Source organism: Oncorhynchus mykiss, chromosome 19 (assembly GCF_057628025.1).
Source record: "Oncorhynchus mykiss isolate SJ-2025 chromosome 19, ASM5762802v1, whole genome shotgun sequence".
NCBI classification, from domain to species: Eukaryota; Metazoa; Chordata; class Actinopteri; order Salmoniformes; family Salmonidae; genus Oncorhynchus; species Oncorhynchus mykiss.
This window is the reverse complement of record NC_143040.1, coordinates 68,511,246-68,537,376: the sequence shown is the minus strand read 5'-3', so window position 1 is coordinate 68,537,376 and position 26,131 is coordinate 68,511,246. Positions and strand designations below refer to the sequence as shown.

The window sequence follows — 26,131 nt, the reverse complement described above, 5'->3', positions numbered from 1 at the left end:
TTGACATCATTTGAGTCAATTGAAGGTGTACCTGTGGATCTATTTCAAGGCCAACCTTCAAACGCTGTGCCTCTTTGCTTGACATCATGAGAAAATCAAAAGAAATCAGCCAAGACCTCAGAAAAATTGTAGACCTCCACAAGTCTGGTTCATCCTTGGGAGCAATTTCCAAACGCCTGAAGGTACCACGTTCATCTGTACAAACAATAGTACGCAAGTACCATGGGACCATGCAGCCGTCATACCGCTCAGGAAGGAGACGCGTTCTGTCTCCTAGAGATGAACGTACTGTGGTGCGAAAAGTGCAAATCAATCCCAGAACAACAGCAAAGGACCATGTGAAGATGCAGGTACACACGTATCTATATCCACAGTAAAACAAGTCCTATATCAACATAACCTGAAAGGCCGCTCGGCAAGGAAGAAGCCACTGCTCCAAAATGCCATAAAAAAGCCAGACTACGGGTTTGCAACTGCACATGGGGACAAATATTGTACTTTTTGGAGAAATGTCCTCTGGTCTGTTGAAACAAAAATATAACTGTTTGGCCATAATTACCATTGTTATGTTTGGAGGAAAAAGTGGGAGGCCATCCCAACCGTGAAGCACGGGGGTGGCAGCATCATGTTGTGGGTGTGATTTGCTGCAGGAGGGACAGGTGCACTTCACAAAATAGAGGGCATCATGAGAAAGGAAAAGTACATGGATATATTGAAGCAACATCTCAAGACATCAGTCAGGAAGTTAATGCTTGGTCGCAAATGGATTTTCCCATACTTCCAAAGTTGTGGCAAAATGGCTTAAGGACAACAAAGTCAAGGTATTGGAGTGGCCATCACAAAGCCCTGACCTCCATCCTATAGAACATTTGTGGGCAGAACTGAAAAAGCGTGTGCGAGCAAGGAGGCCTACAAACCTGACTCAGTTACACCAGCTCTGTCAGGAGGAATTGGCCAAAATTCACCCAACCTATTGTGGAAAGCTTGTGGAAGGCTACCCAAAACGTTTGACCCAAGTTAAACAATATAAAGGCAACGCTACCAAATACTAATTGAGTTTGTGTACACTTCTGACCCACTGGGAATGTGATGAAATAAATAAAAGCTTAAATTAAATTATTCTCTCTACTATTATTCTGACATTTTACATTCTAAAAATAAAGTAGTGATCCTAACTGACCTAAGACAGGGAATATTTACTAGGATTAAATGTCAGGAAATGTGAAAAACAGAGTTTAAATGTATTTGGCTAAGGTGTATGTAAACTTCCGACTTCAACTGTGTGACAACACTAAAGTGTGGACCTTTTTCAAATGTTTGTTTTTTCAGGAGGGGTTTTGTTGGTATACCACAGGTTATGATTGTATTGCATTTGCATGTAGGGTTGCAAAATTACAGTAATCGTGGTTGGAAGATTCCCAGAATCAGGAGCGAATTCGGATTCCTTCAACCACGATTTCTGGTAAACCTGGGGATTTTGGGTAAGTTACTGAATTTTACAACCCTAATCACATATAGTGAGCCTGTGTAAATGTTCTGAACCTTCTCAAGAGACATTTCACAACATTATAGTCTTCGCCATGCTATTGATCTGCTCCCAGGCGCCTATTGGCCGAGGCGGCCCTCCAGAAGCTGGACCTGAAGACGGCTGAGCAGGCTTTTGTCCGCTGTAAGGACTACCAGGGCATCGAGTTCGTCAAGAGCCTGGGCAACCTGCAGAGCGAAGCCATGAAACAGGCCGAGGTGGCGGCCTACTTCGGCAGGTTCGAGGAGGCCGAGAGAATGTACCTGGACATGGATCGCAGGTAAGGTGTTGGATGTCATGTAGGATGTTGTGCTTTACCTGTATGGCTTATGCTAAGTATTGAAGATAACAAAAAACAAGGGTATCCTTTATTGTTTAGTATGTTTTAGAATGTTAAAGCAATGTTCACTTGTTGATTAAAGTTGGTAAAATGGTGTTGAAGTTTTTCACTGTTGACTTAACTTCCATGATGTGATGCTGTCCTAATATGGATGCTGTACCTTACAGCTAACGACAGATAACATCTCTCTCTTTAGGGACCTGGCTATCAGCCTGAGGAATAAGCTGGGGGACTGGTTCCGCGTCCTTCAGCTCCTAAAGACTGGATCAGGTGACTGTGATGATGCCCTGCTGGAGCAGGCGTACAATGCCATCGGGGACTACTTTGCAGACCGACAGAAGTGGTACGGGCCTTTCACTATTTATATTTCAAGATGGTGAATGGTATTTTACCCCTTTTTCTCCCCCAATTTCATGATATCCAATTGCGATCTTGTCTCATCGCTGCAATTCCCCAACGGGCTTGGGAGACACGAAGGTTGGGTCATGCATCCTCCGAAACATGACCCGCCAAATTGTGTTTCTTAACACCCGCTCGCTTAACCTGGAAGCCATCTGTTGGGTGAAATACTGTTCAACTGATGACCTAAGTCAGCCTGCAGGCGCCCGACCCCGCCACAAGCATTCACTAGAACACGATGAGCCAAGTAAAGCCCCCCCGTCAAACCCTCCCCTATCCCGGATGTCGCTGAGCCAATTGTGCGCCGCCCTATGGGACTCCCGGGTCACGGCCGGTTGTGACACAGCCTGGGATCCAACCCGGGTCTGTAGTGACGCTTCAAGCACTGCGCTGCAGTGCCTCAGAACGCTGCGCCACTCGGGAGGCCATCCTTGCACGTGTAATTCTAGACAACAGAACAGAGTCCAGTGGTCTGCCAGGATCCTTTCCCTCAGCATTTTGTTTCTTATGTTGACATTTAAAATTTTGACACTTGTGGTTTCATAATATCGTGTGAGTGTACTAGTATTGTAGTCTGCAAATGCTTTGTTGCCAATGTTCCTCTCCAGGGTTAATGCGGTCCAATACTACCTTCAGGGGCGCAACCAGGAGAGGCTGGCAGAGTGTTACTACATGCTGGAGGATTACGATGGACTGGAACGACTGGCTAGTTCTCTACCGGAGAACCACAAACTGCTACCGGTGAGGGCTGTAGAAAAGAGAGGACATGAGATAAGTGTCCAGTAGTGCTTTTATACCTACGTTACAGTTAAAAAGCGAGTGCAGGGGCCACTTCTTGTCCTCAGTATTCAATGAGGTCTGGAGGGCCGCACTGAAAATTGGTGCTATTTCGTCGCCATCAAAATGTGCAAAAACATAGTCCTCTATCCATTGGTTAATTGTTTTGGGAATGTTTGAAGTTTCTCTGATTTGTTAATGAGCTGGATAGAGTGAAGAGACTGTAAATGTCTGTCTGCCACCCCTCAGCTAGTGTTTTGTGTTGGTTCTCCACTTTCTCTGACTCACCTCTCGGGTCTGTCTGGCTTCCATCAGCATGTCAATAAATACAGTGTGTTTAGTAGGTTTCTACCACGGTTGGGTTCAATTTGGTTTTCGTTTTTAACCCAATCAATTCAGGAAGTGATACCTGAAATTCAAGAACAATGGGCAATTTTCAATTGATGAGTAGAATTTCACTTCCTGACTAAATGGACTCAAATCCATAAATATCTCCTTAACTTTAAAGGCTTCAATTGTAATTTCCCCCATTCTGCCATTTCCACGTGGACAAAGAAAACCTTTTCCCCTCATCTGTCTTTTATGTTTGCACGTCGTAGGACATCGGCCAGATGTTTGTCACCGTAGGCATGTGTGAGCAGACGGTGAACGCCTACCTGAAGTGCAACCAGCCCAAGGCTGCTGTCGACGCCTGCGTTCATCTAAATCAGGTGAGAGACGGACAAACGAGACGGTCAGAGACCTCAAGAGGGGTTGTGGTTCTGAGCTTAGGACAGTTTATCTATTCAGTGCTGATTCCAAATTGGAAAGTGTAAACTGGCAGTCCCCGCTGTCCTCCACCAACTAGGTTTTGACATCACTACACCAGATGATATCACTGCACCAGTGGCAGACCACAGTAGGACTTTCTGTTCTGAGGATTGCACTGTCAATTCTGTTGTCATTGCACTGTGAATGGTTTTTACTACTGAAGTGTGTTTTTTCAGATGTCTTCGGCATGAGCACGACAGACATGAGCAACACTATTTTCTTTAATGTGCCACGTTTCTTTTGAGTCATCGTACTACTTTGCTGATTTTGAGTGTAACTGAAGCTTGGCATCATAACAGAATTGCTTGATGTAAATGTGACCAGGAGAGAAGTGTTAGGATATGTGATAGATCATTTAGCTCAAGGGCAGTTTATTAAAAGCATGTTATTTTGGACACAGTTTTCCTGATACACATGCTTTAATCATGATGCTTTTCTCCCCATTTCCTGTTGTGTTGAAAACCACGTATGGCCAGGACCTCCAGCATTAGGCTCACACCAATAGCTTTTAAATTATCTTTCAACTGGTTCTTTTTTCCAAAGCCCAAACATATTGTTTTTTCAATCTAATTTCTACATATTAGAAAATATACAGTACCAGTCAAAAGTTTGGACACACCTACTCATTCCAGGGTTTGTCTTTATTTTTAGTATTTTCTACATTTGTAGAATAATAGTGAAGACATCAAAACTATGAAATAACACATATGGAATCATGTACTAACCAAAACATGTGTTAAACAAATCAAAATATATTTTATATTTGAGATTCTTCAAAGTAGCCACCCTTTGCCTTGATGACAGCTTTGTACACTCTTGGCAGGCGTGTCCAAACTTTTGACTGGTATTGTATATTAAACAATTATTTATTCACAAAACATACCAACCTATCACAATCACCCAACAACAAAACACTACTTTCCACACCACATGTAAACACAAAGACACAACATTGTTCTGACTCACACTTATACATTCATATCAGGTGCATTTATTAGTTCATAACTGTTTCTGCTTTTTCACAGTGGAACAAAGCTGTGGAACTGGCCAAAAACCACAACATGAAAGAGATCAACTCTCTTCTGGCCAAGTATGCCTCTCACCTGCTGGAGAAGAACAAGCCTTTGGAGGCCGTGGAGTTGTACCGTAAAGCCCATCATTTCCTAGAAGCAGCTAAACTCATGTTCAAGGTACTGCCAACGATTATGCCTTAACACCATGCAAAGTCACATTCTTGTTTTGAAGTGGCTTCTGGCGTTAAGAAGGCAAATGTTGGAATGTAATTGGTAGGGCACACATGAAGGGACATGATCAACCAATAGAAAATCTGCAACACTTCCAATGATGAATACCATACTTCACCACTACAGTAAATACCATACTTCACCACTACAGTAAATACCATACTTCACCACTACAGTAAATACCACACTTCCCCACTACAGTAAATACCATACTTCCCCACTACAGTAAATACCACACTTCCCCACTACAGTAAATACCACACTTCCCTACTACAGTAAACACCCTACTTCACCACTTCAGTAAATACCACACTTCCCAGCTACAGTAAATACCACACTTCACCACTTCAGTAAATACCACACTTCCCCACTACAGTAAATACCACACTTCACCACTTCAGTAAATACCACACTTCCCCACTACAGTAAATACCACACTTCACCACTTCAGTAAATACCACACTTCCCCACTACAGTAAATACCACACTTCACCACTTCAGTAAATACCACACTTCCCCACTACAGTAAATACCATACTTCCCCACTTCAGTAAATACCACACTTCACCACTTCAGTAAATACCACACTTCCCCGCTACAGTAAATACCACACTTCCCCACTACAGTAAATACCACACTTCACCACTACAGTAAATACCACACTTCACCACTTCAGTAAATACCACACTTCACCACTTCAGTAAATACCACACTTCCACTACAGTAAATACCACACTTCCCCACTACAGTAAATACCACAGTTCCCCACTACAGTAAATACCCACACTTCCCCACTACAGTAAATACCATACTTCACCACTACAGTAAATACCACACTTCCCCACTACAGTAAATACCCACACTTCCCCACTACAGTAAATACCATACTTCACCACTACAGTAAATACCACACTTCCCCACTACAGTAAATACCACACTTCCCCACTACAGTAATTACCACACTTCCCCACTACAGTAGATACCACACTTCCCCACTACAGTAAATACCACACTTCCCCACTACAGTAAATACCACACTTCCCCACTAGAGTAAATACCCACACTTCCCCACTACAGTAAATACCACACTTCACCACTTCAGTAAATACCACACTTCACCACTTCAGTAAATACCACACTTCCCCACTACAGTAAATACCACACTTCCCCACTTCAGTAAATACCACACTTCACCACTTCAGTAAATACCACACTTCCCCGCTACAGTAAATACCACACTTCCCCGCTACAGTAAATACCACACTTCACCACTTCAGTAAATACCACACTTCCACTACAGTAAATACCACACTTCCCCACTTCAGTAAATACCACACTTCCCCACTACAGTAAATACCACACTTCCCCACTAGAGTAAATACCCACACTTCCCCACTACAGTAAATACCACACTTCCCCACTACAGTAAATACCACACTTCCCCACTAGAGTAAATACCCACACTTCCCCACGACAGTAAATACCACACTTCACCACTTCAGTAAATACCACACTTCACCACTTCAGTAAATACCACACTTCACCACTTCAGTAAATACCACACTTCCACTACAGTAAATACCACACTTCCCCACTTCAGTAAATACCACACTTCCCCACTACAGTAAATACCACACTTCCCCACTAGAGTAAATACCCACACTTCCCCACTACAGTAAATACCACACTTCCCCACTACAGTAAATACCACACTTCCCCACTAGAGTAAATACCCACACTTCCCCACGACAGTAAATACCACACTTCACCACTTCAGTAAATACCACACTTCACCACTTCAGTAAATACCACACTTCCCCACTACAGTAAATACCACACTTCCCCACTTCAGTAAATACCACACTTCACCACTTCAGTAAATACCACACTTCCCCGCTACAGTAAATACCACACTTCCCCGCTACAGTAAATACCACACTTCACCACTAAAGTAAATACCACACTTCACCACTTCAGTAAATACCACACTTCACCACTTCAGTAAATACCACACTTCCACTACAGTAAATACCACACTTCCCCACTACAGTAAATACCACACTTCCCCACTACAGTAAATACCACACTTCCCCACTACAGTAAATACCATACTTCACCACTACAGTAAATACCACACTTCCCCACTACAGTAAATACCACACTTCCCCACTACAGTTAATACCACACTTCCCCACTTCAGTAAATACCACACTTCCCCACTACAGTAAATACCACACTTCCCCACTACAGTAAATACCACACTTCCCCACTAGAGTAAATACCCACACTTCCCCACTACAGTAAATACCACACTTCCCCACTACAGTAAATACCACACTTCCCCACTACAGTAAATACCACACTTCCCCACTACAGTAAATACCCCACTTCCCCACTTCAGTAAATACCACACTTCCCCAATACAGTAAATACCACACTTCACCGCTTCAGTAAATACCCACACTTCCCCACTACAGTAAATACCACTCTTCCCCAGTACAGTAAATACCACACTTCACCGCTTCAGTAAATACCCACACTTCACCACTACAGTAAATACCACACTTCCCCAGTACAGTAAATACCACACTTCCCCACTACAGTAAAATCTAATACTTATCTTCCAATTCAGTCCTTAGCTAATAACCTTCAGAGGTATTTAACTATGTTGTGCTTCGGAACAGATTAGACAAAGACCCCTGGCTGAGCTCTTATTATTCTCCTGTACACTGGTGTCAAGAGACCCATCTGTCATCTGCTGTGTTAACTTGTCAGATAGCGGATGAGGAGGCTAAGAGGAGGACCCGGCCATTGAGGGTGAAGAAGCTGTATGTGCTGGCAGCCCTGCTAGTGGAGAACTACCACAGCCAAGTGAAGACCTCCCAGCAGAACAAGGCCAAAGGGAAGACGTCAGAGGTACACAACCCACACAGTCATTAAGACATACAATCCTTTAGGTCCTATGTGTCATTGTGGTTTGTTGGCTGCTATCAAATCAAATGTTATTTGTCACGCGCTTTGTAAATAACAGGTGTAGACTAACAGTGAAAGGCTTTCTTACGGTTGCTTTTCCAATAATGCAAAGTAAAAAATAAAATAAAAATGCTATTTAATGCTAACAGTAATGTCATTTACAATTTGTTGGAGTTGTTGGCTACAAGGGTCTGATTTATATAGTGTTTACACCAGTGCAAAGGGAGCTCTTGTTATTTTCCAAAAGTGAATACAGATTAAGCATATCAATAGTTTGGTGTTTAATTCCCCTCTGATAACAGATGTACAGATACTATAGCTTGGTCTTTAATTCCCCTCTGATAACAGATGTACTGATACTATAGCCTGGTGTTTAATTCCCCTCTGATAACAGATGTACTGATACTATAGCTTGGTCTTTAATTCCCCTCTGATAACAGATGTACAGATACTATGGCTTGGTCTTTAATTCCCCTCTGATAACAGATGTACTGATACTATAGCCTGGTGTTTAATTCCCCTCTGATAACAGATGTACTGATACTATAGCTTGGTCTTTAATTCCCCTCTGATAACAGATGTACAACAGTGTTCATTCATCAGTCACTCCCTTCTCTTCCGTCAGGCTACATCTGCTCTAGCTGGCCTGCTGGAGGAGGACGCCACCTCCTCAGACAACCGCATGGTGGACAGCGCCTGGCGTGGGGCCGAGGCCTACCACTTCTTCCTGCTGGCTCAGAGGCAGCTGTACGAAGGCTACATGGTGAAAGCCATGAAGACAGGTACCCCTCTCTCTATGTGTTACATTTTATATCCTTCTTTCTTCTCTCTGCTGTTCCTGACAACCTTCTCGCTTCACCAGGTATGAATAGACACGGGAAAAATAACAAAGACAGCCCTCTCTTTTAACAAGTGTCTATTAAAGGGTATGTAGGCCTATGCCTTCTCCGAGGTATGACTGTGCCTTTTAACCCTTTCTCATTCATCCTTGAGGGGGTGTTTTTTTTTTACTAGCCCTCTCTTCATACATTCAAACTGTTAAATCACTCTGTAGCTCAGTTGGTAGAGCGTGGTGCTTGCAACGCCAGGATAAGTGGGTTCGATTCCCGCGACCACCCGGACGTAAAATGCTCTGGATAAAAAGCGTCTGTTAAATGGCACATCATATTTCTTATTAGATTGTTTATCTCCCCTCTTTCTGAAGGCACACAAAATTAGCAAACTAAATCTCAATGGAGACCATGACAAAAGCCTATACCGGAGTAAACGTCTGTTTTTATTAAGACCACCTTGATATGCTTCTTTTTTTTAGGAGCTTGGTTTAACTGAACAGGTTCCTGTATTCCCTACCAATAGGTGCACTTCTTTGCAAGGCTTTGGAAAACCTCCCTGGTCTTTATTTAATTTAATTAGGCAAGTACGTAACAGTTCTTAACTGCCATCTCTTGGAGGAGGGAACGCAACTGTTATATCTCAACTCACCGTGGAGTGAAAAAGTATGTGATCGTAGGTGCGGGGAAGGACGACAGAGGCAGAGAAAAATACAGTTTACAGGGAATTTATTATTCTTTCACACGGTAAAGTGGGGAAAAGGGTCTGGATGGAACCAAAGAAAGTTAAAGAGTCCCCTCTCCTACCTTACCTGCCTTCCTACTTCTAACCTAACCTTTAGCACCACCTGGTGCACTAACCAAAATACAGGGGGTGGTCCGCCCAGGTCTTACCTAGTGTGCATAGACAGATTAAATACTACTGGTTATGTATGCCCGTAGGCCTCTCGCCTAAACACTCCCAAGGTGCATTCCCCCCCCCCCCCCTGGGAACAAATTACCAATAATTTACGTGAACAATTTAAATGAACCAAAAACACTAAATCCTATTGGCATACACATACCTCGGAAGGAGCGGCTACAAAATAATAGCCACAAAACTTTTACTGACCGCCACGGGGAAGGAATGCTGGCTTTTATCCAGCTGAAGAAGGAGTTGGTTATTGCAAAGACCGCTGTATCCCCTGACGAGAGGGAGGGTTCAGAGCTCCAATCAGCAATGGGGCTGACCAATCAGGTACTTCAGGAATCCAGGAAACCATTTCCTGAAATACACACACATACAACGTAACAACTTATCAAGAACACACACATAGAACGTAACAAGAACAAATTCTTATTTACAATGACGGCCTAACAAAAGGCCTCCTGCGGGGACGCGGGCTGTGATTAAAAATACAGTGCCTTGCGAAAGTATTCGGCCCCCTTGAACTTTGCGACCTTTTGCCACATTTCAGAATTCAAACATAAAGATATAAAACTGTATTTTTTTGTGAAGAATCAACAACAAGTGGGACACAATCATGAAGTGGAATGACATATATTGGATATTTCAAACTTTTTTAACAAATCAAAAACTGAAAAATTGGGCGTGCAAAATTATTCAGCCCCTTTACTTTCAGTGCAGCAAACTCTCTCCAGAAGTTCAGTGAGGATCTCTGAATGATCCAATGTTGACCTAAATGACTAATGATGATAATTACACACAGGTGGATTGTATTTAAGTCTCCGTATAAATGCACTTGCACTGTGATAGTCTCAGAGGTCCGTTAAAAGCGCAGAGAGCATCATGAAGAACAAGGAACACACCAGGCAGGTCCGAGATACTGTTGTGAAGAAGTTTAAAGCCGGATTTGGATACAAAAAGATTTCCCAAGCTTTAAACATCCCAAGGAGCACTGTGCAAGCGATAATATTGAAATGGAAGGAGTATCAGACCACTGCAAATCGACCAAGACCTGGCCGTCCTTCTAAACTTTCAGCTCATACAAGGAGAAGACTGATCAGAAATGCAGCCAAGAGGCCCATGATCACTCTGGATGAACTGCAGAGATTTACAGCTGAGGTGGGAGACTCTGTCCATAGGACAACAATCAGTCGTATATTGCACAAATCTGGCCTTTATGGAAGAGTGGCAAGAAGAAAGCCATTTCTTAAAGATATCCATAAAAAGTGTTGTTTAAAGTTTGCCACAAGCCACCTGGGAGACACACCAAACATGTGGAAGAAGGTGCTCTGGTCAGATGAAACCAAAATTGAACTTTTTGGCAACAATTCAAAATGTTATGTTTGGCGTAAAAGCAACACCCTGAACACACCATCCCCACTGTCAAACATGGTGGTGGCAGCATCATGGTTTGGGCCTGCTTTTCTTCAGCAGGGACAGGGAAGATGGTTAAAATTGATGGGAAGATGGATGGAGCCAAATACAGGACCATTCTGGAAGAAAACCTGATGGAGTCTGCAAAAGACCTGAGACTGGGACGGAGATTTGTCTTCCAACAAGACAATGATCCAAAACATAAAGCAAAATCTACAATGGAATGGTTCAAAAATAAACATATCCAGGTGTTAGAATGGCCAAGTCAAAGTCCAGACCTGAATCCAATCGAGAATCTGTGGAAAGAACTGAAAACTGCTGTTCACAAATGCTCTCCATCCAACCACACTGAGCTCGAGCTGTTTTGCAAGGAGGAATGGGAAAAAATGTCAGTCTCTCGATGTGCAAAACTGATAGAGACATACCCCAAGCGACTTACAGCTGAAATCGCAGCAAAAGGTGGCGCTACAAAGTATTAACTTAAGGGGGCTGAATAATTTTGCACGCCCAATTTTTCAGTTTTTGATTTGTTAAAAAAGTTTGAAATATCCAATAAATGTCGTTCCACTTCATGATTGTGTCCCACTTGTTGTTGATTCTTCACAAAAAAATACAGTTTTATATCAATCAAATTTCAATCAATCAAATGTATTTATATAGCCCTTCGTACATCAGCTGATATCTCAAAGTGCTGTACAGAAACCCAGCCTAAAACCCCAAACAGCAAGCAATGCAGGTGTAGAAGCACGGTGGCTAGGAAAAACTCCCTAGAAAGGCCAAAACCTAGGAAGAAACCTAGAGAGGAACCAGGCTATGTGGGGTGGCCAGTCCTCTTCTGGCTGTGCCGGGTGGAGATTATAACAAAACATGGTCAAGATGTTCAAATGTTCATAAATGACCAGCATGGTCGAATAATAATAAGGCAGAATAGTTGAAACTGGAGCAGCAGCACAGTCAGGTGGACTGGGGACAGCAAGGAGTCATCATGTCAGGTATTCCTGGGGCATGGTCCTAGGGCTCAGGTCCTCCGAGAGAGAGAAAGAAAGAGAGAATTAGAGAGAGCATATGTGGGATGGCCAGTCCTCTTCTGGCTGTGCCGGGTGGAGATTATAACAGAACATGGCCAAGATGTTCAAATGTTCATAAATGATCAGCATGGTCGAATAATAATAAGGCAGAACAGTTGAAACTGGAGCAGCAGCTCCAGTCTTTATGTTTGAAGCCTGAAATGTGGCAAAAGGTCGCAAAGTTCAAGGGGGCCGAATACTTTCGCAAGGCACTGTATATAAGTATAGGACAAAACACACATCACGACAAGAGAGACAACACTACTTAAAGAGAGACCTAAGACAACAACATAGCAAGGCAGCAACACATGACAACACAACATGGTAGCAACACAACATGGCAGCAGCACAAAACATGGTACAAACATTATTGGGCACAGACAACAGCACAAAGGGCAAGAAGGTAGAGACAACAATACATCACGCAAAGCAGCCACAACTGTCAGGAAGAGTGTGCATGATTGGAGTCTTTGAATGAAGAGATTGAGATTAAATCTGTGTTTGAAATTCACCGCTCGTCTGAGGGACCTTACAGGTAATTAATTGTATGTGAGGTTACAGAGATGAGGTAGTCATTCAAAAATCATATGCAACTCATTATGTGACTTAAGCACATTTTTACTCCTGAATGTATTTAGGCTTGCCATAACAAAAGGGGTTGAAAACTTATTGACTCAAGACAGTTCAGATTTTTATTTGTAATTAATTAGTAAAAACTTTTTTTTTTAATTGTTCCACTTTGACATGACAGTGACACAAAATCTAAATTTAATTAATTTTAAATTCAGGCTGTAACACATGAACATTTGGATAAAGTCAAAGGATGTGAATACTTTCTGAAGGAAATGTATTCAGGTTGTGATTAGCTTGGTTTAGCTGAACAGCTATCTGTATTCAGGTTGTGATTAGCTTGGTTTAGCTAAACAGCTATCTGTATTCAGGTTGTGATTAACTTGGTTTAGCTAAACAGCTATCTGTATTCAGGTTGTGATTAGCTTGGTTTAGCTAAACAGCTATCTGTATTCAGGGTGTGATTAGCTTGGTTTAGCTAAACAGCTATCTGTATTCAGGGTGTGATTAGCTTGGTTTAGCTGAACAGCTATCTATATTCAGGGTGTGATTAGCTTGGTTTAGCTGAACAGCTATCTGTATTCGGGGTGTGATTAGCTTGGTTTAGCTGAACAGGTATCTGTATTCGGGGTGTGATTAGCTTGGTGTAGCTGAACAGCTATCTGTATTCGGGGTGTGATTAGCTTGGTTTAGCTGAACAGCTATCTGTATTCGGGGTGTGATTAGCTTGGTTTAGCTGAACAGGTATATGTATTCAGGGTGTGATTAGCTTGGTGTAGCTGAACAGCTATCTGTATTCGGGGTGTGATTAGCTTGGTTTAGCTGAACAGCTATCTGTATTCAGGGTGTGATTAGCTTGGTTTAGCTGAACAGCTATCTGTATTCTAAAGGTGTTTGCGGAATGTGGTTTCTTGGAAAATAGTTGTGTAGGTTACCTATTCATGTATAAATTACTTGTACAATGTTTTACCAGCACTGACCTTAACCCTTGTGTTGTCTTAAGGGTCAAACATGACCCGCCACTATGTTTAACAGCAGAGAAATCCCCCTAAATTATATTTTTTCAACAAAAAATTGTTGTCTTTTCCTAGAGTGACCCCAACATTAGAAAAAGTGAAACATCGCCTTGTTCATATTTCCATGAAAGCTGTACACCACCAGGGTACAAAGATTATTTTTTGACCCGGTAGTTATAAAGAAATGGACTGAGGTGGCACAATGTCACGCGTGACAATTTCTTCGCCTCTTTTGAACTCAGCCAGCAGCTCCTGAAGAGGAAGATCGCCATGGTTGGCACAGTTCGAAAGAACAAGCCTGAGCTCCCCCCTGCACTCCTCGCAACAAGGGGGAGTGAAGCCTTCTCATCAAAGTTTGCCTTCACCCCCACCACTACTCTAGTTTCTTACCTCCCAAAGAGGAACAAGAATGTGGTCCTCCTGAGCACACTGCACAAAACGTCTGAGATCGTTGATTGTGAGGACAGGAAGCCAGCCATCATCCTGGACTACAACCACAAGAAAGAAGGCGTGGATAACCTGGACAAGGTGATTGGAACTTACAGCTGCAGGAGGATGACTGCCCGCTGGCCCCTGGTCATCTTCCATAACATCATTGATGTGTCCTCATACAATGCCTTCATGATATGGAACAAGATCAACCCTACCTGGATGCCTGATAAGCAGAACAAGAGGAGGGTGTTCCTGGAACAGCTGGGAAAGGCACTTGTAACACATTCAATGAAGGGAGCGCCTCCCCTGTACAGCAGCCTCTGCAGCGCTTGTGAAAGCTGTTCGGGGGGCTGAATCTTGTCCTGATCCACCTGAGGCTGCAGCTGGGGCAGGCAAGAGGAGGAGATGCCAATTATTCCCCCCAAAGGACTGTAAAACCAATACTATGTGCTGCACATGTGACAAATGTATCTGCAAAGTCCAGGCACACACACTTGCATATTGTTCTACATGTGCTAATTAGAGTGGATTGATTTATGTTCTTCACGTTTTTGTTTTGTATCTATATATCTTATTTTATTCTTATTTATTGTTGTTGTTTATACACCTTGTGGGTGAGGGCAATGGGGTTTTTTTTAAATGGGAGAAGACTAGTATTTTGTAGTTGACTTCCTCATTGTGCAGTACATAAGAATATATCACTATGTTGCCAAAAAAGTAAGACTGTTATTGTTTCCCTTCAATAAAATTAATTAAAAACTACTTTCTGCACATTTCTGCTACTTTCTTAAGCTATACAAGTGCTATATCTTAGTTTAAAATATGTTTACACCTATGCAGTACCTTTAGCAGTAATAATAATAATAATAATAATAAACCTCTACTTTAGTAAAGAAAACAATTATTTCAGGTGTGTTGTAATAAAAACAACTAGTGTCCACTGATTAAATGCAGTTTTTCTGCATTGTGAAGAGGGGAACCCTCAGATATTCACACAGTTTTGTGATGAATGACAGGTTGTTTCTTCATGCAAAATAGATTAGCGGTTTAAAATTCAATTAAGCTGCTTTATTTTAGGGGTTTAGTGAAGGCGGGTAAAAAATGTTTACCCTTAGGACAAGGGGAGTATACACAAGGTGTTAAAATGAACTGTAAATACTCAACTAATCTCCCCTCCAGCTCTCCACCTACGGGACTACGAGGACATCATCCCAGTGGTTGAGATCTACTCCCTGCTGGCCATCTGCTCGTCAGCCAACCGGGCTTTCAGTACGTGTTCCAGAGCTTTCATCAAGCTGGAGTCCCTGGAGAGCCTGAGCCCTGAGCAGAGACAGCTCTACGAAGACCTGGCTCTGGAGATCTTCACCAAACACAGCCCCAAGAACAACCACATGTCTGGACTGGACAACGCTCCTGAGGGGTGAGGGCCATGACCACTGCATTACAGGCCTGGGTTCAAATAGGATATATATTTAACTTCTTATGGATCAAATCCCTTTAGCGGGATCGATTTGACAACATGAAATCACATGAAATCACACATGCAATACACCAAATTAAAGCTACACTTGTTGTTATTCCAGCCACAGTGTCAGATTTCTAAAAGGCTTTACGGCGAAAAACCCTGCTATTATCTGAGGACAGCACCCCATCAAACAAACACAGACAATCATAATTAAACCCGCCAGCCGCGACACAAAACTCAGAAATAAAGATATAATTCACGCCTTACCTTTGACGAGCTTCTTCTGTTGGCACTCCAATATGTCCCATAAACATAACAAATGGTCCTTTTGTTTGATTAATTCCATCGTTATATATCCGTGCTTCTACACCTGCATTGCTTGCTGTTTGGGGTTTTAGGCTGGGTTTCTGTACAGCACTTTGAGATATCAGCTGATGTACGAAGGGCTATATAAATACATTTGATTTGATTTGATATCCAAAATGTCAATTTATTTGGCGCGTTTGATCCAGAAAAACACTGGTTCCAACTCACACTACATGACTACAAAATATCTCATAAGTTACCTGTAATCCTTGTCCAAACATTCCAAACAACTTTTGTAATACAACTTTAGGTATTTTGTAACGTAAATAATCAATACAATTTAAGATGGGATAAACAGCGTTCCATACCGGACGAAAACAAAGAGGTCGTGCGCACCAAATCATTAGAGTGCACCTGGGGTGACACAGGAAAATAACAGGGCTACTTCTTCATTTCTCTAAAGAAAAATAGCGCCCCCAAGCCATAATTAATGAATATTTTAGCTGTGCTTGATTGAGCTTGCCTGCCGGCTTGCTTAATGGGTGAGAGCTAAACCCTGTCCATCTTGAACCCTGGTCTGGACTGCTAAACCCTGTCCTTCTTGAACCCAGGTCTGGACTGCTAAACCCTGTCCATCTTGTACCCTGGTCTGGACTGCTAAACCCTGTCCATTTTGAACCCCGGTCTGGACTGCTAAACCCTGTCCATCTTGAACCCTGGTCTGGACTGCTAAACCCTGTCCATCTTGAACATAGATCTGGACTGCTAAACCCTGTCCATCTTGTACCCTGGTCTGGACTGCTAAACCCTGTCCTTCTTGTACCCTGGTCTGGACTGCTGAACCCTGGCCTGGACTGCTAAACCCTGTCCTTCTTGTACCCTGGTCTGGATTGCTAAACCTTGTCCTTGAACCCAGGTCTGGACTGCTAAACCCTGTCCATCTTGTACCCTGGTCTGGACTGCTAAACCCTGTCCGTCTTGTACCCTGGTCTGGACTGCGAAACCTTGTCCGTCTTGTACCCTGGTCTGGATTGCTAAACCTTGTCCATCCTGTACCCTGGCCTGGACTGCTAAACCCTGTCCTTCTTGTACCCTGGTCTGGATTGCTAAACCTTGTCCATCTTGTACCCTGGTCTGGACTGCTAAACCCTGTCCATCTTGTACCCTGGTCTGGACTGCTAAACCCTGTCCATCTTGAACATAGATCTGGACTGCTAAACCCTGTCCATCTTGTACCCTGGTCTGGACTGCTAAACCCTGTCCTTCTTGTACCCTGGTCTGGACTGCTGAACCCTGGCCTGGACTGCTAAACCCTGTCCTTCTTGTACCCTGGTCTGGATTGCTAAACCTTGTCCTTGAACCCAGGTCTGGACTGCTAAACCCTGTCCATCTTGTACCCTGGTCTGGACTGCTAAACCCTGTCCGTCTTGTACCCTGGTCTGGACTGCGAAACCTTGTCCGTCTTGTACCCTGGTCTGGATTGCTAAACCTTGTCCATCCTGTACCCTGGCCTGGACTGCTAAACCCTGTCCTTCTTGTACCCTGGTCTGGATTGCTAAACCTTGTCCATCTTGTACCCTGGTCTGGACTGCTAAACCCTGTCCATCTTGTACCCTGGTCTGGACTGCTAAACCCTGTCCATCTTGAACATAGATCTGGACTGCTAAACCCTGTCCATCTTGTACCCTGGTCTGGACTGCTAAACCCTGTCCTTCTTGTACCCTGGTCTGGACTGCTGAACCCTGGCCTGGACTGCTAAACCCTGTCCTTCTTGTACCCTGGTCTGGATTGCTAAACCTTGTCCTTGAACCCAGGTCTGGACTGCTAAACCCTGTCCATCTTGTACCCTGGTCTGGACTGCTAAACCCTGTCCGTCTTGTACCCTGGTCTGGACTGCGAAACCTTGTCCGTCTTGTACCCTGGTCTGGATTGCTAAACCTTGTCCATCCTGTACCCTGGCCTGGACTGCTAAACCCTGTCCTTCTTGTACCCTGGTCTGGATTGCTAAACCTTGTCCATCTTGTACCCTGGTCTGGACTGCTAAACCCTGTCCATCTTGTACCCTGGTCTGGACTGCTAAACCCTGTCCGTCTTGTACCCTGGTCTGGGCTGCGAAACCCTGTCCATCTTGTACCCTGGTCTGGACTGTGGTACCCTGGTCTGGACTGCTAAACCCTGTCCATCTTGTACCCTGGTCTGGACTGCTGAACCCTAGTCTGGACTGCTAAACCCTGTCCATTTTGTACCCTGGTCTGAACTGCTAAACTCTGTCCATCTTGTACCCTGGTCTGGACTGCTGAACCCTAGTCTGGACTGCTAAACCCTGTCCATCTTGTACCCTGGTCTGGACTGCTAAACTCTGTCCATCTTGTACCCTGGTCTGGACTGCTGTACCCTGTCCATTTTGTACCGTGGTCTGGACTGCTAAACCCTGTCCATCTTGTACCCTGGTCTGGACTGCTAAAACCTGTCCATTTTGTACCCTCGTCTGGACTGCTAAACCCTGTCCATTTTGTACCCTGGTCTGGACTGCTAAACTCTGTCCATCTTGTACCCTGGTCTGGACTGCTAAACTCTGTCCATCTTGTACCCTGGTCTGGACTGCTGAACCCTAGTCTGGACTGCTAAACCCTGTCCATTTTGTACCCTGGTCTGGACTGCTAAACTCTGTCCATCTTGTACCCTGGTCTGGACTGCTGTACCCTGTCCATTTTGTACCCTGGTCTGGACTGCTAAACCCTGTCCATCTTGTACCCTGGTCTGGACTGCTAAACTCTGTCCATCTTGTACCCTGGTCTGGACTGCTAAACTCTGTCCATCTTGTACCCTGGTCTGGACTGCTGAACCCTAGTCTGGACTGCTAAACCCTGTCCATTTTGTACCCTGGTCTGGACTGCTAAACTCTGTCCATCTTGTACCCTGGTCTGGACTGCTGTACCCTGTCCATTTTGTACCCTGGTCTGGACTGCTAAACCCTGTCCATCTTGTACCCTGGTCTGGACTGCTAAACTCTGTCCATCTTGTACCCTGGTCTGGACTGCTGTACCCTGGTCTGGACTGCTGTACCCTGTCCATCTTGTACCCTGGTCTGGACTGCTAAACTCTGTCCATCTTGTACCCTGGTCTGGACTGCTGTACCCTGGTCTGGACTGCTGTACCCTGTCCATCTTGTACCCTGGTCTGGACTGCTAAACTCTATCCATCTTGTACCCTGGTCTGGACTGCTAAACCCTCCTCCTTGAACATAGAGCTGGACTGTTGTACCTCTGATAGCTACAGTTACACTCTCTTTTTCTCTCTCTCTCTCTTTCCTTTTCTCTCTTTCTCTCTTTTGCTTTCTCTCCTTTCTCTCTCTCTCTCTCTCTGCTGATCATCGGGGATTACTAATATACATTGTGGTCATTTCCCCTTCTTGGAGAAAGCCCTGCGCGGGTTCCAACCGTGTCTTGTGTAATTGCTCTGTCCAAGTAATATAACAGGCTGTCTCATTGTAGTACTTACTTAGTTAAATGGTAATTACCTGATCATTCTACACTTGGGTTTATTTTGAGCTTCAGTGACACAAGCATCCCTGGGTAACAATTGGTACTATGTAGATACTGATTGAGTTGAATCCTTTCAGGTAAGTACCAGATAGTATTTATTGTTGCCACATAGTGTCTTAGTTAGTACTATATACATACCAGGAAGGTACCAGCTTTAACCGGTCAAACAGGGTATTAGCAAAATGTACACTGTTCCACATGACAGGCCTGTAGTTAGTAAAGCTTAATCTTCTCCAACCATCATTCTGCTCTCTTCCAGGGCTGAGGGGAAGCTGCCCACCTGCATCGTGACCGGCTGGACCATCTCAGAGTACCAGTTCTGGATGTGCAGCGTGTGTAAGCACTGTGCACTGGAAAACGAGATTGGCAGCCACAACTTCTGCCCTCTGTGCCACAGCTCGTTGGCATAAAGTCCAAGATCTTTAAGTCAATCAGTACTGCAAACTTTTACGTTTCCAAGGATAAGCCCCAAGAACAGGGCAGCTACGGCGCATACATTGGCTCACACTACACTCAGGCTAAATAAATACGGTGCCTTCAGAATTAATTTATAGCCCTTGATTTATTCCACATTTTGTTGTTACAGCCTGAATTCAAAATGGATTTAAAAAAATTCTCACCCATCTACACACAATACCCCATAATGACGAAGTGAAAACTGTTTTTTTAGAAATGTTTGCTAATTTATTGAAAATGAAAAACAGAAATATCTAATTTTACATAAGTATTTACACCCCTGAGTCAATACTTTGTAGAAGCACCTTTGGCAGTGATTACAGCTGTGAGTCTTTCTTGGTACGTCTCTAACAGCTTTCCACATCGGTACTGTGCAACATCTGGCCATTTTTAAAATGTTTATTCTTCAAGCTCTGTCAAATTGGTTGTTGATCATTGCTAGACAACCATTTTCAGGTCTTGCCGTAGATTTTCAAGTAGATTTGAAGTCAAAACTGTACCCCGGCCACTCAGGAGCATTCAGTGTCTTCTTGGTGAGCAACTCTCGTGTAAATTTGGCCTTGTGTTTTAGGTTATCGTCCTGCTGAAAGATTCATTAATTTCCCAGTGTCTGGTGGAAAGCAGACTGAACCAGGTTTTCATCTAGGATTTTGCCTGTGCTTAGCTCCATTTCTTTTTTTTATCCTGAAAAACTCCCCAGTCCTTATCGATGACAAGCATACCCATAACATGATGCAGCCAGCACTATGCTTGAAAATATGGAGAGTGGAACTCAGTAATGTGTTGTATTGGATTTGTCCCGAACATAACACTTTGTATTCAGTACAAAAAGTTAATTGCTTTGACACATTTTTTGCAGTATTACTGTAGTGCCTTGTTGCAAACAGGATGCATGTTTTGGAATATTTGAATTTCTTCTTTTCACTCGATCAATTAGGTTAGTATTGTGGAGTAACTACAATGTTTTTGATCCATCCTTTTCTCCTATCACAGTCAATAAACTAACTGTTTTAAAGTCTCCATTGAACTTATGGTGAAATCCTTGAGCAGTTTCCTAGCTGTCCGTCAACTGTGTCTTTGTAGTGACTGGGTGTATTGATACACCATCCAAAGTGTAATTATTAACTTCACCATGGTGAAAGGGATATTCAATGTCTGCTTTTTGATTTTAAACCATCTACCAATAGGTGCCCTTCTTTGCGAGGCATTGGAAAACATCCCTTGGTCTCTAGTCTTTGTGGTTTGAAATTCCCTGCTCGACTGAGGGATCTTACAAATAATTGTATGCGTGGGGTACAGAGATGAGGTAGTCATTCAAAAGTCATGTTAAACACTATTATTGCACCCAGAGTAAGTCCATGCATCTTATTATGTGAATTTTAAGCAAAGTTTTCCTCCTGAAATGATTTAGGCTTGCCATAACAAGGGGGTGAATACGTATTGACTCGAGACAGCTGTTCATTTTTTTTATTGATTTGTAAAAATGTCGAAAACATAATTCTGCTTTGACATGATGGGGTATTTTGTGTAGGCCAGTTACCAAAAAAATCTTAGTTTAATCCATTTAAAATTCAATCTGTTACACAACTAAACGTGGGAAAGTCAAGGGGTGTGAATACTTCCTGAAGGCACTGTAATTCCGTCCTTATTGCAGTGTATTGGAGATCTGTGAATCTGACAGATCCATGTCAGCCAGTCCAGTAGTCAGTACTTCATTTGTTTTGCATAACAAATGTATTGATTATGGATTGGCATGGGGTGTCAACATGATGGAGCTCTGTCTATTAGATGAAATACTTCAAATAGTAGCCTGATACAGAACTCAAAATGTTATTATATTCATCCATTTATTTAAACTTGTTTTCCATTTATCTAGCACTAAGGTTTCCAGGGTGTTTTTTATGTTCATGTGGTTTGCTACATTTGTTTGTTGACAGTACATATCACACATCTATTTTTTTTATTACTCTTATTAAGCAGTGATGTTCTCTTCATTTTAAAGATTTTAAAGACTAAAATGTTTTTGTGACATGTCGACGCATACACATTTTGTGCAACTGGTTTCATAAAACTGTTACTCTTAATTTTTACTGAACAAAATATTGAAAAGGGACCAATTTTAGTATATTGTCTTTACATAATTACATGGAATGTCATTTTTATATTGATAAAAATGTATATTAAATGAAATAACATATGAGTCTCTTTGTTGCATGTTTTATTTGTTCCACTTTTATTTGTTAATTGGAAAGAGGTTTATACTGGACTTACCAGGAGACTTTGAAATCCACCTTTACCTGCTGGTAGAGCACTTATGCTAATCAGAGAGATTGTCTTAATGTCAATGATATTAACCACCAATGTTGAAGGAATTTCATCTCCCGGAATGAGCTTGGTCTCAGTTTGCCAAACTTTCTTATAAACTCTGTCTAGGGTGGCAGGTAGCCTAGTGGTTACAGCATTGGACCAGTAACCAAAAGGTTGCTGGATCGAATCCCCGAGCTGACAAGGTAAAAAAATCTGTTGTTCTTCCCATGAACAAAGCAGTGAACAAAGCAGTTGTCATTGTAAATAAGAATTTGTTCTTAACTGACTTAAATAGACATTTGGTCATGTAATTAATGTCAACAAGCACGCAATGGAAAATGATTGTTTCATACAGGTACTCCCTCCCTGTTTTCTTTTGTTTGTTGCCTTGGAAACACAGCCAACTTCAAATCGGGTTGATCAAGGTCAGGCTGGCAACAGGAGTGGGATGTTTTGCTTGTGTACAGTCTATTTCTGCCATCTATGATCCACAATTGGTATCGCACAGAGAGCAATAGATAACATCATTTTTTAAGCAGGAGAAAGGGGGATATCTAGTCAGTTGTCCAACTGAATGTAATTCAACTGAAATGTGTCTTCTGCATTTAACCCAACCCCTCTGAATCAGAGAGGTGCGGGGGGCTGCCTTAATCGACATCCACGTCTTCGGTGCTCGGGGAACAGCCTATATTTGAAGTGCATATCCACTAATGTAGAAGACTAGGTCAAATCATTTTAATTGTTGAGTCTATTTTCCTCCAGGTCTCAAAAAGCAGAAATCAGTCACGAGAGTATTTCTGGAGAGATATGTGCTTTTTCTTTATCCTACTGGGTGAGGAAAACATGAAATGCATAAAATATGGTTGATTGGTATTTGATTGTGTGGGTAAATTTGATTTATTATTTACATGGGTAAAAATATGACCAGGGTTATTCAATTCCACAGAACAGAGACCACACAAAAAGCTAGAATCAAAAATGATTGCCCCATGCAGCACAAGAAGATCTGGAATATCAAGGAAGTTAAACATAACATTATGACACAGACAATAATACTTTTAAAAGTGAAAAACATACATTTATACATACAGTACCAGTCATTGCGGATCAGATCGGCACAACGGTCAGGAGGAATTTTGGATCATTCCTCTTTACAAACTGTTTCAGTTCAGCAATATTCTTGTGATGTCTGGTGTGAACCGCTTTCTTGAGGTCAAGCCACAGCATCTCAATTGCGTTGAGGTCAGGACTCTGACTGGGCCACTCCAGAAGGCGTATTTTCTTCTGTTGAAGCTATTCTGTTGTTGATTTACTTCGGTGTTATGGGTCGTTGTCCTGATGCATCACCCAACTTCTGTTGAGCTTCAATTGGCGGACAGATAGTCTTAAATTCCCCTGCAAAATGTCTTGATAAACTTGGGAATTCATTTGTCCAGCTCCAAACTACGATGTTCCCTCCACCATATTTTACAGTTGGGATGAGGTTTTGATGTTGGTGTGCTGTGCCTTTTTTTCTCCACATGCAGAGTTGTGTGTTCCTTCCAAACAACTCAACTTTAGTTTCATCTGTTCACGGAATATTTTGCCAGTAGCGCTGTGGAACATCCAGATGCTCTTTTGCGAACTTCAGAAGTGCAGCAATGTTATTTTTTTGGACAGCAGTGGCTTCTTCCGTGGTCTCCTCCCATGAACACCATTCATGTTTAGTGCTTTACGTATCGTAGACTCATCAACAGAGATGTTAGCATGTTCCAGAGATTTCTGTAAGTCTTTAGCTGACACTAGGATTCTTAACCTCATTGAGCATTCTGCGCTGTGCTCTTGCAGTCATATTGCAGGACGGCCACTCCTAGGGAGAGTAGCAACAGTGCTGAAGTTTCTCCATTTATAGACAATTTGTCTTACCGTGGACTGATGAACATCAAGGCTTTTAGAGATACTTTTGTAACCCTTTCCAGCTTTATACAAGTCAACAATTCTTAATCTTAGGTCTTCTGAGATCTTTTTTGGTCGGGGCATGGTTCACATCAGGCAATGCTTCTTGTGAATAGCAAACTCAAATTTTGTGAGTTTTTTTTATAGGGCATGGCAGCTCTAACCAACATCTCCAATCGCATCTCAATGATTGTACTCTAGGTTAGAAGTCATTAGCTTAGGGTTTCACATACTTTTTCCAACCTACACTGTGAATGTTTAAATGATGTATTCAATATAGACAAGAAAAATACAATAATTTGTGTGTTATTAGTTTAAGCACACTGTGTTTGTCTGTTGTTGTGACTTAGATGTAGATCAGATCTAACTTTATGACCAATTTATGCAGAAATCCAGATAATTCCAAAGGATTCACATACTTTTTCTTGCCACTGTTAATAGGATTCAAGTCAGCACAGCATCCCCACACTGTCACCTCCTCCTCCAAGCTTCACGGTGGGAACCACACATGCGGAGATCATCCGTCCACCTACTCTGCGTCTCACAAAGACACAGTAGTTGGAAACAAAAATCTCAAATTTGGACTCATTAGACCAAAAGGACAGATTTCCACCGAAGTAATGATGGCCTGTCATTTCTCTCTGCTTATATGAGCTGTTCTTGTCAGAGTATGGACTTGGTCTTTTACCAAATAGTGCTATCTTCTGAATACCAACCATACCTTGTCACAACACAACTGATTGGCTCAATCGCATTAAGGAAAAAAAAATCCACAAATTAACTTTTAACAAGGCAAACCTGTTAATTGAAATGCATTCCAGGTGACTACCTCATGAAGCTGGTTGAGAGAATGCTGTCATCAGGGCAAAGGGTGGCTACTTTGAAGAAACTCAAATCTAAAATATAATTTGATTTGTTTAACACTTTTTGGTTACTACATGATTCCTTGCGTGTTATTTCATAGTTGTAATGTCTTCACTATTATTCTACAATGTAGAAAATAGTACAAATAAAGAAAAACCCTTGATTCAGTAGGTGTGTCCAAACTTTTGGTGCTGTACGTTAGGCTGACCTGCTTAAGTTTCAAATTTATTTTTGGAGGTATGTTTTCACAATAGAATTTATTTTCTGTAGTTTTTCAACAGTATTTGGATGAATTGTTTTCATTAACCTCTTGCTCAGCCTTAAAATAAAATGTCCAGTGTTTTTCTTTATGAAATATGACCTGTAATAATTACAATAAGTTAAATAGTTTTGTAATTAAGTATTTTAAAAAGCTGCTTTTCTGTGTTTGAATGGTGTGGGCGTATATCAGCCAATTAATGTATTCAACTAAATAGCTGATTGTCCAGCTCAGCCAATGATACAACGTTATGTCAAATGATATGAGGACATACTGTAGCTAGCATTTTTTTTAAAGTCTGAGATACAAATTTGAAGTGTGTTTTGTCTTCAATTTATGCTTTGGCAATAAATACGAGTATAGGATGTCAACATCATTATTTGGGTGGGAATCAACAGAATATGAACTTTTAAACGTGAGATCTTCACTGGACAATTACTTTAAATGCTTCTTTTGCATGCTGAGAAAATGGACACCGTCTCTCCTTATAAACAATCCTGTTATTGTGTGGTATGGTTGTAGTGTTGTGGTATTATTATTACAGTCGATGGGGAGATGATGCACCTGTTAAAACAACCATCGCTTGTGGATAACAGAGTCTTTTTGTTGACTGTAGAAGGCTCTGGTAGATACCATTGCATGTCCCATGTTAAACCTATAGATGGCGATAGAGGCTAATTTTATGGAAGCT

General features: G+C 42.3%; 1 protein-coding gene across 2 annotated transcripts in view; it reads left to right on the top strand.

Annotated features, from left to right (window-relative positions):
- The window catches only part of wdr35 (WD repeat domain 35), a 44,953-nt gene extending 22,678 nt beyond the window's left edge, over positions 1 to 22,275 (top strand). For both annotated transcript variants that reach the window (XM_021574840.3, XM_090211601.1), the window contains 9 exons: positions 1,602 to 1,805; positions 2,062 to 2,208; positions 2,873 to 3,005; positions 3,641 to 3,751; positions 4,877 to 5,041; positions 7,871 to 8,011; positions 8,694 to 8,850; positions 15,483 to 15,723; positions 19,879 to 22,275. In XM_021574840.3, coding sequence (XP_021430515.3) covers positions 1,602 to 1,805; positions 2,062 to 2,208; positions 2,873 to 3,005; positions 3,641 to 3,751; positions 4,877 to 5,041; positions 7,871 to 8,011; positions 8,694 to 8,850; positions 15,483 to 15,723; positions 19,879 to 20,029 — 1,450 coding nt within the window. In that variant the 3' untranslated portion in view covers positions 20,030 to 22,275. The remainder of the gene's footprint in view (positions 1 to 1,601; positions 1,806 to 2,061; positions 2,209 to 2,872; positions 3,006 to 3,640; positions 3,752 to 4,876; positions 5,042 to 7,870; positions 8,012 to 8,693; positions 8,851 to 15,482; positions 15,724 to 19,878) is intronic.
- The last annotated feature ends 3,856 nt before the right edge of the window (positions 22,276 to 26,131 follow it).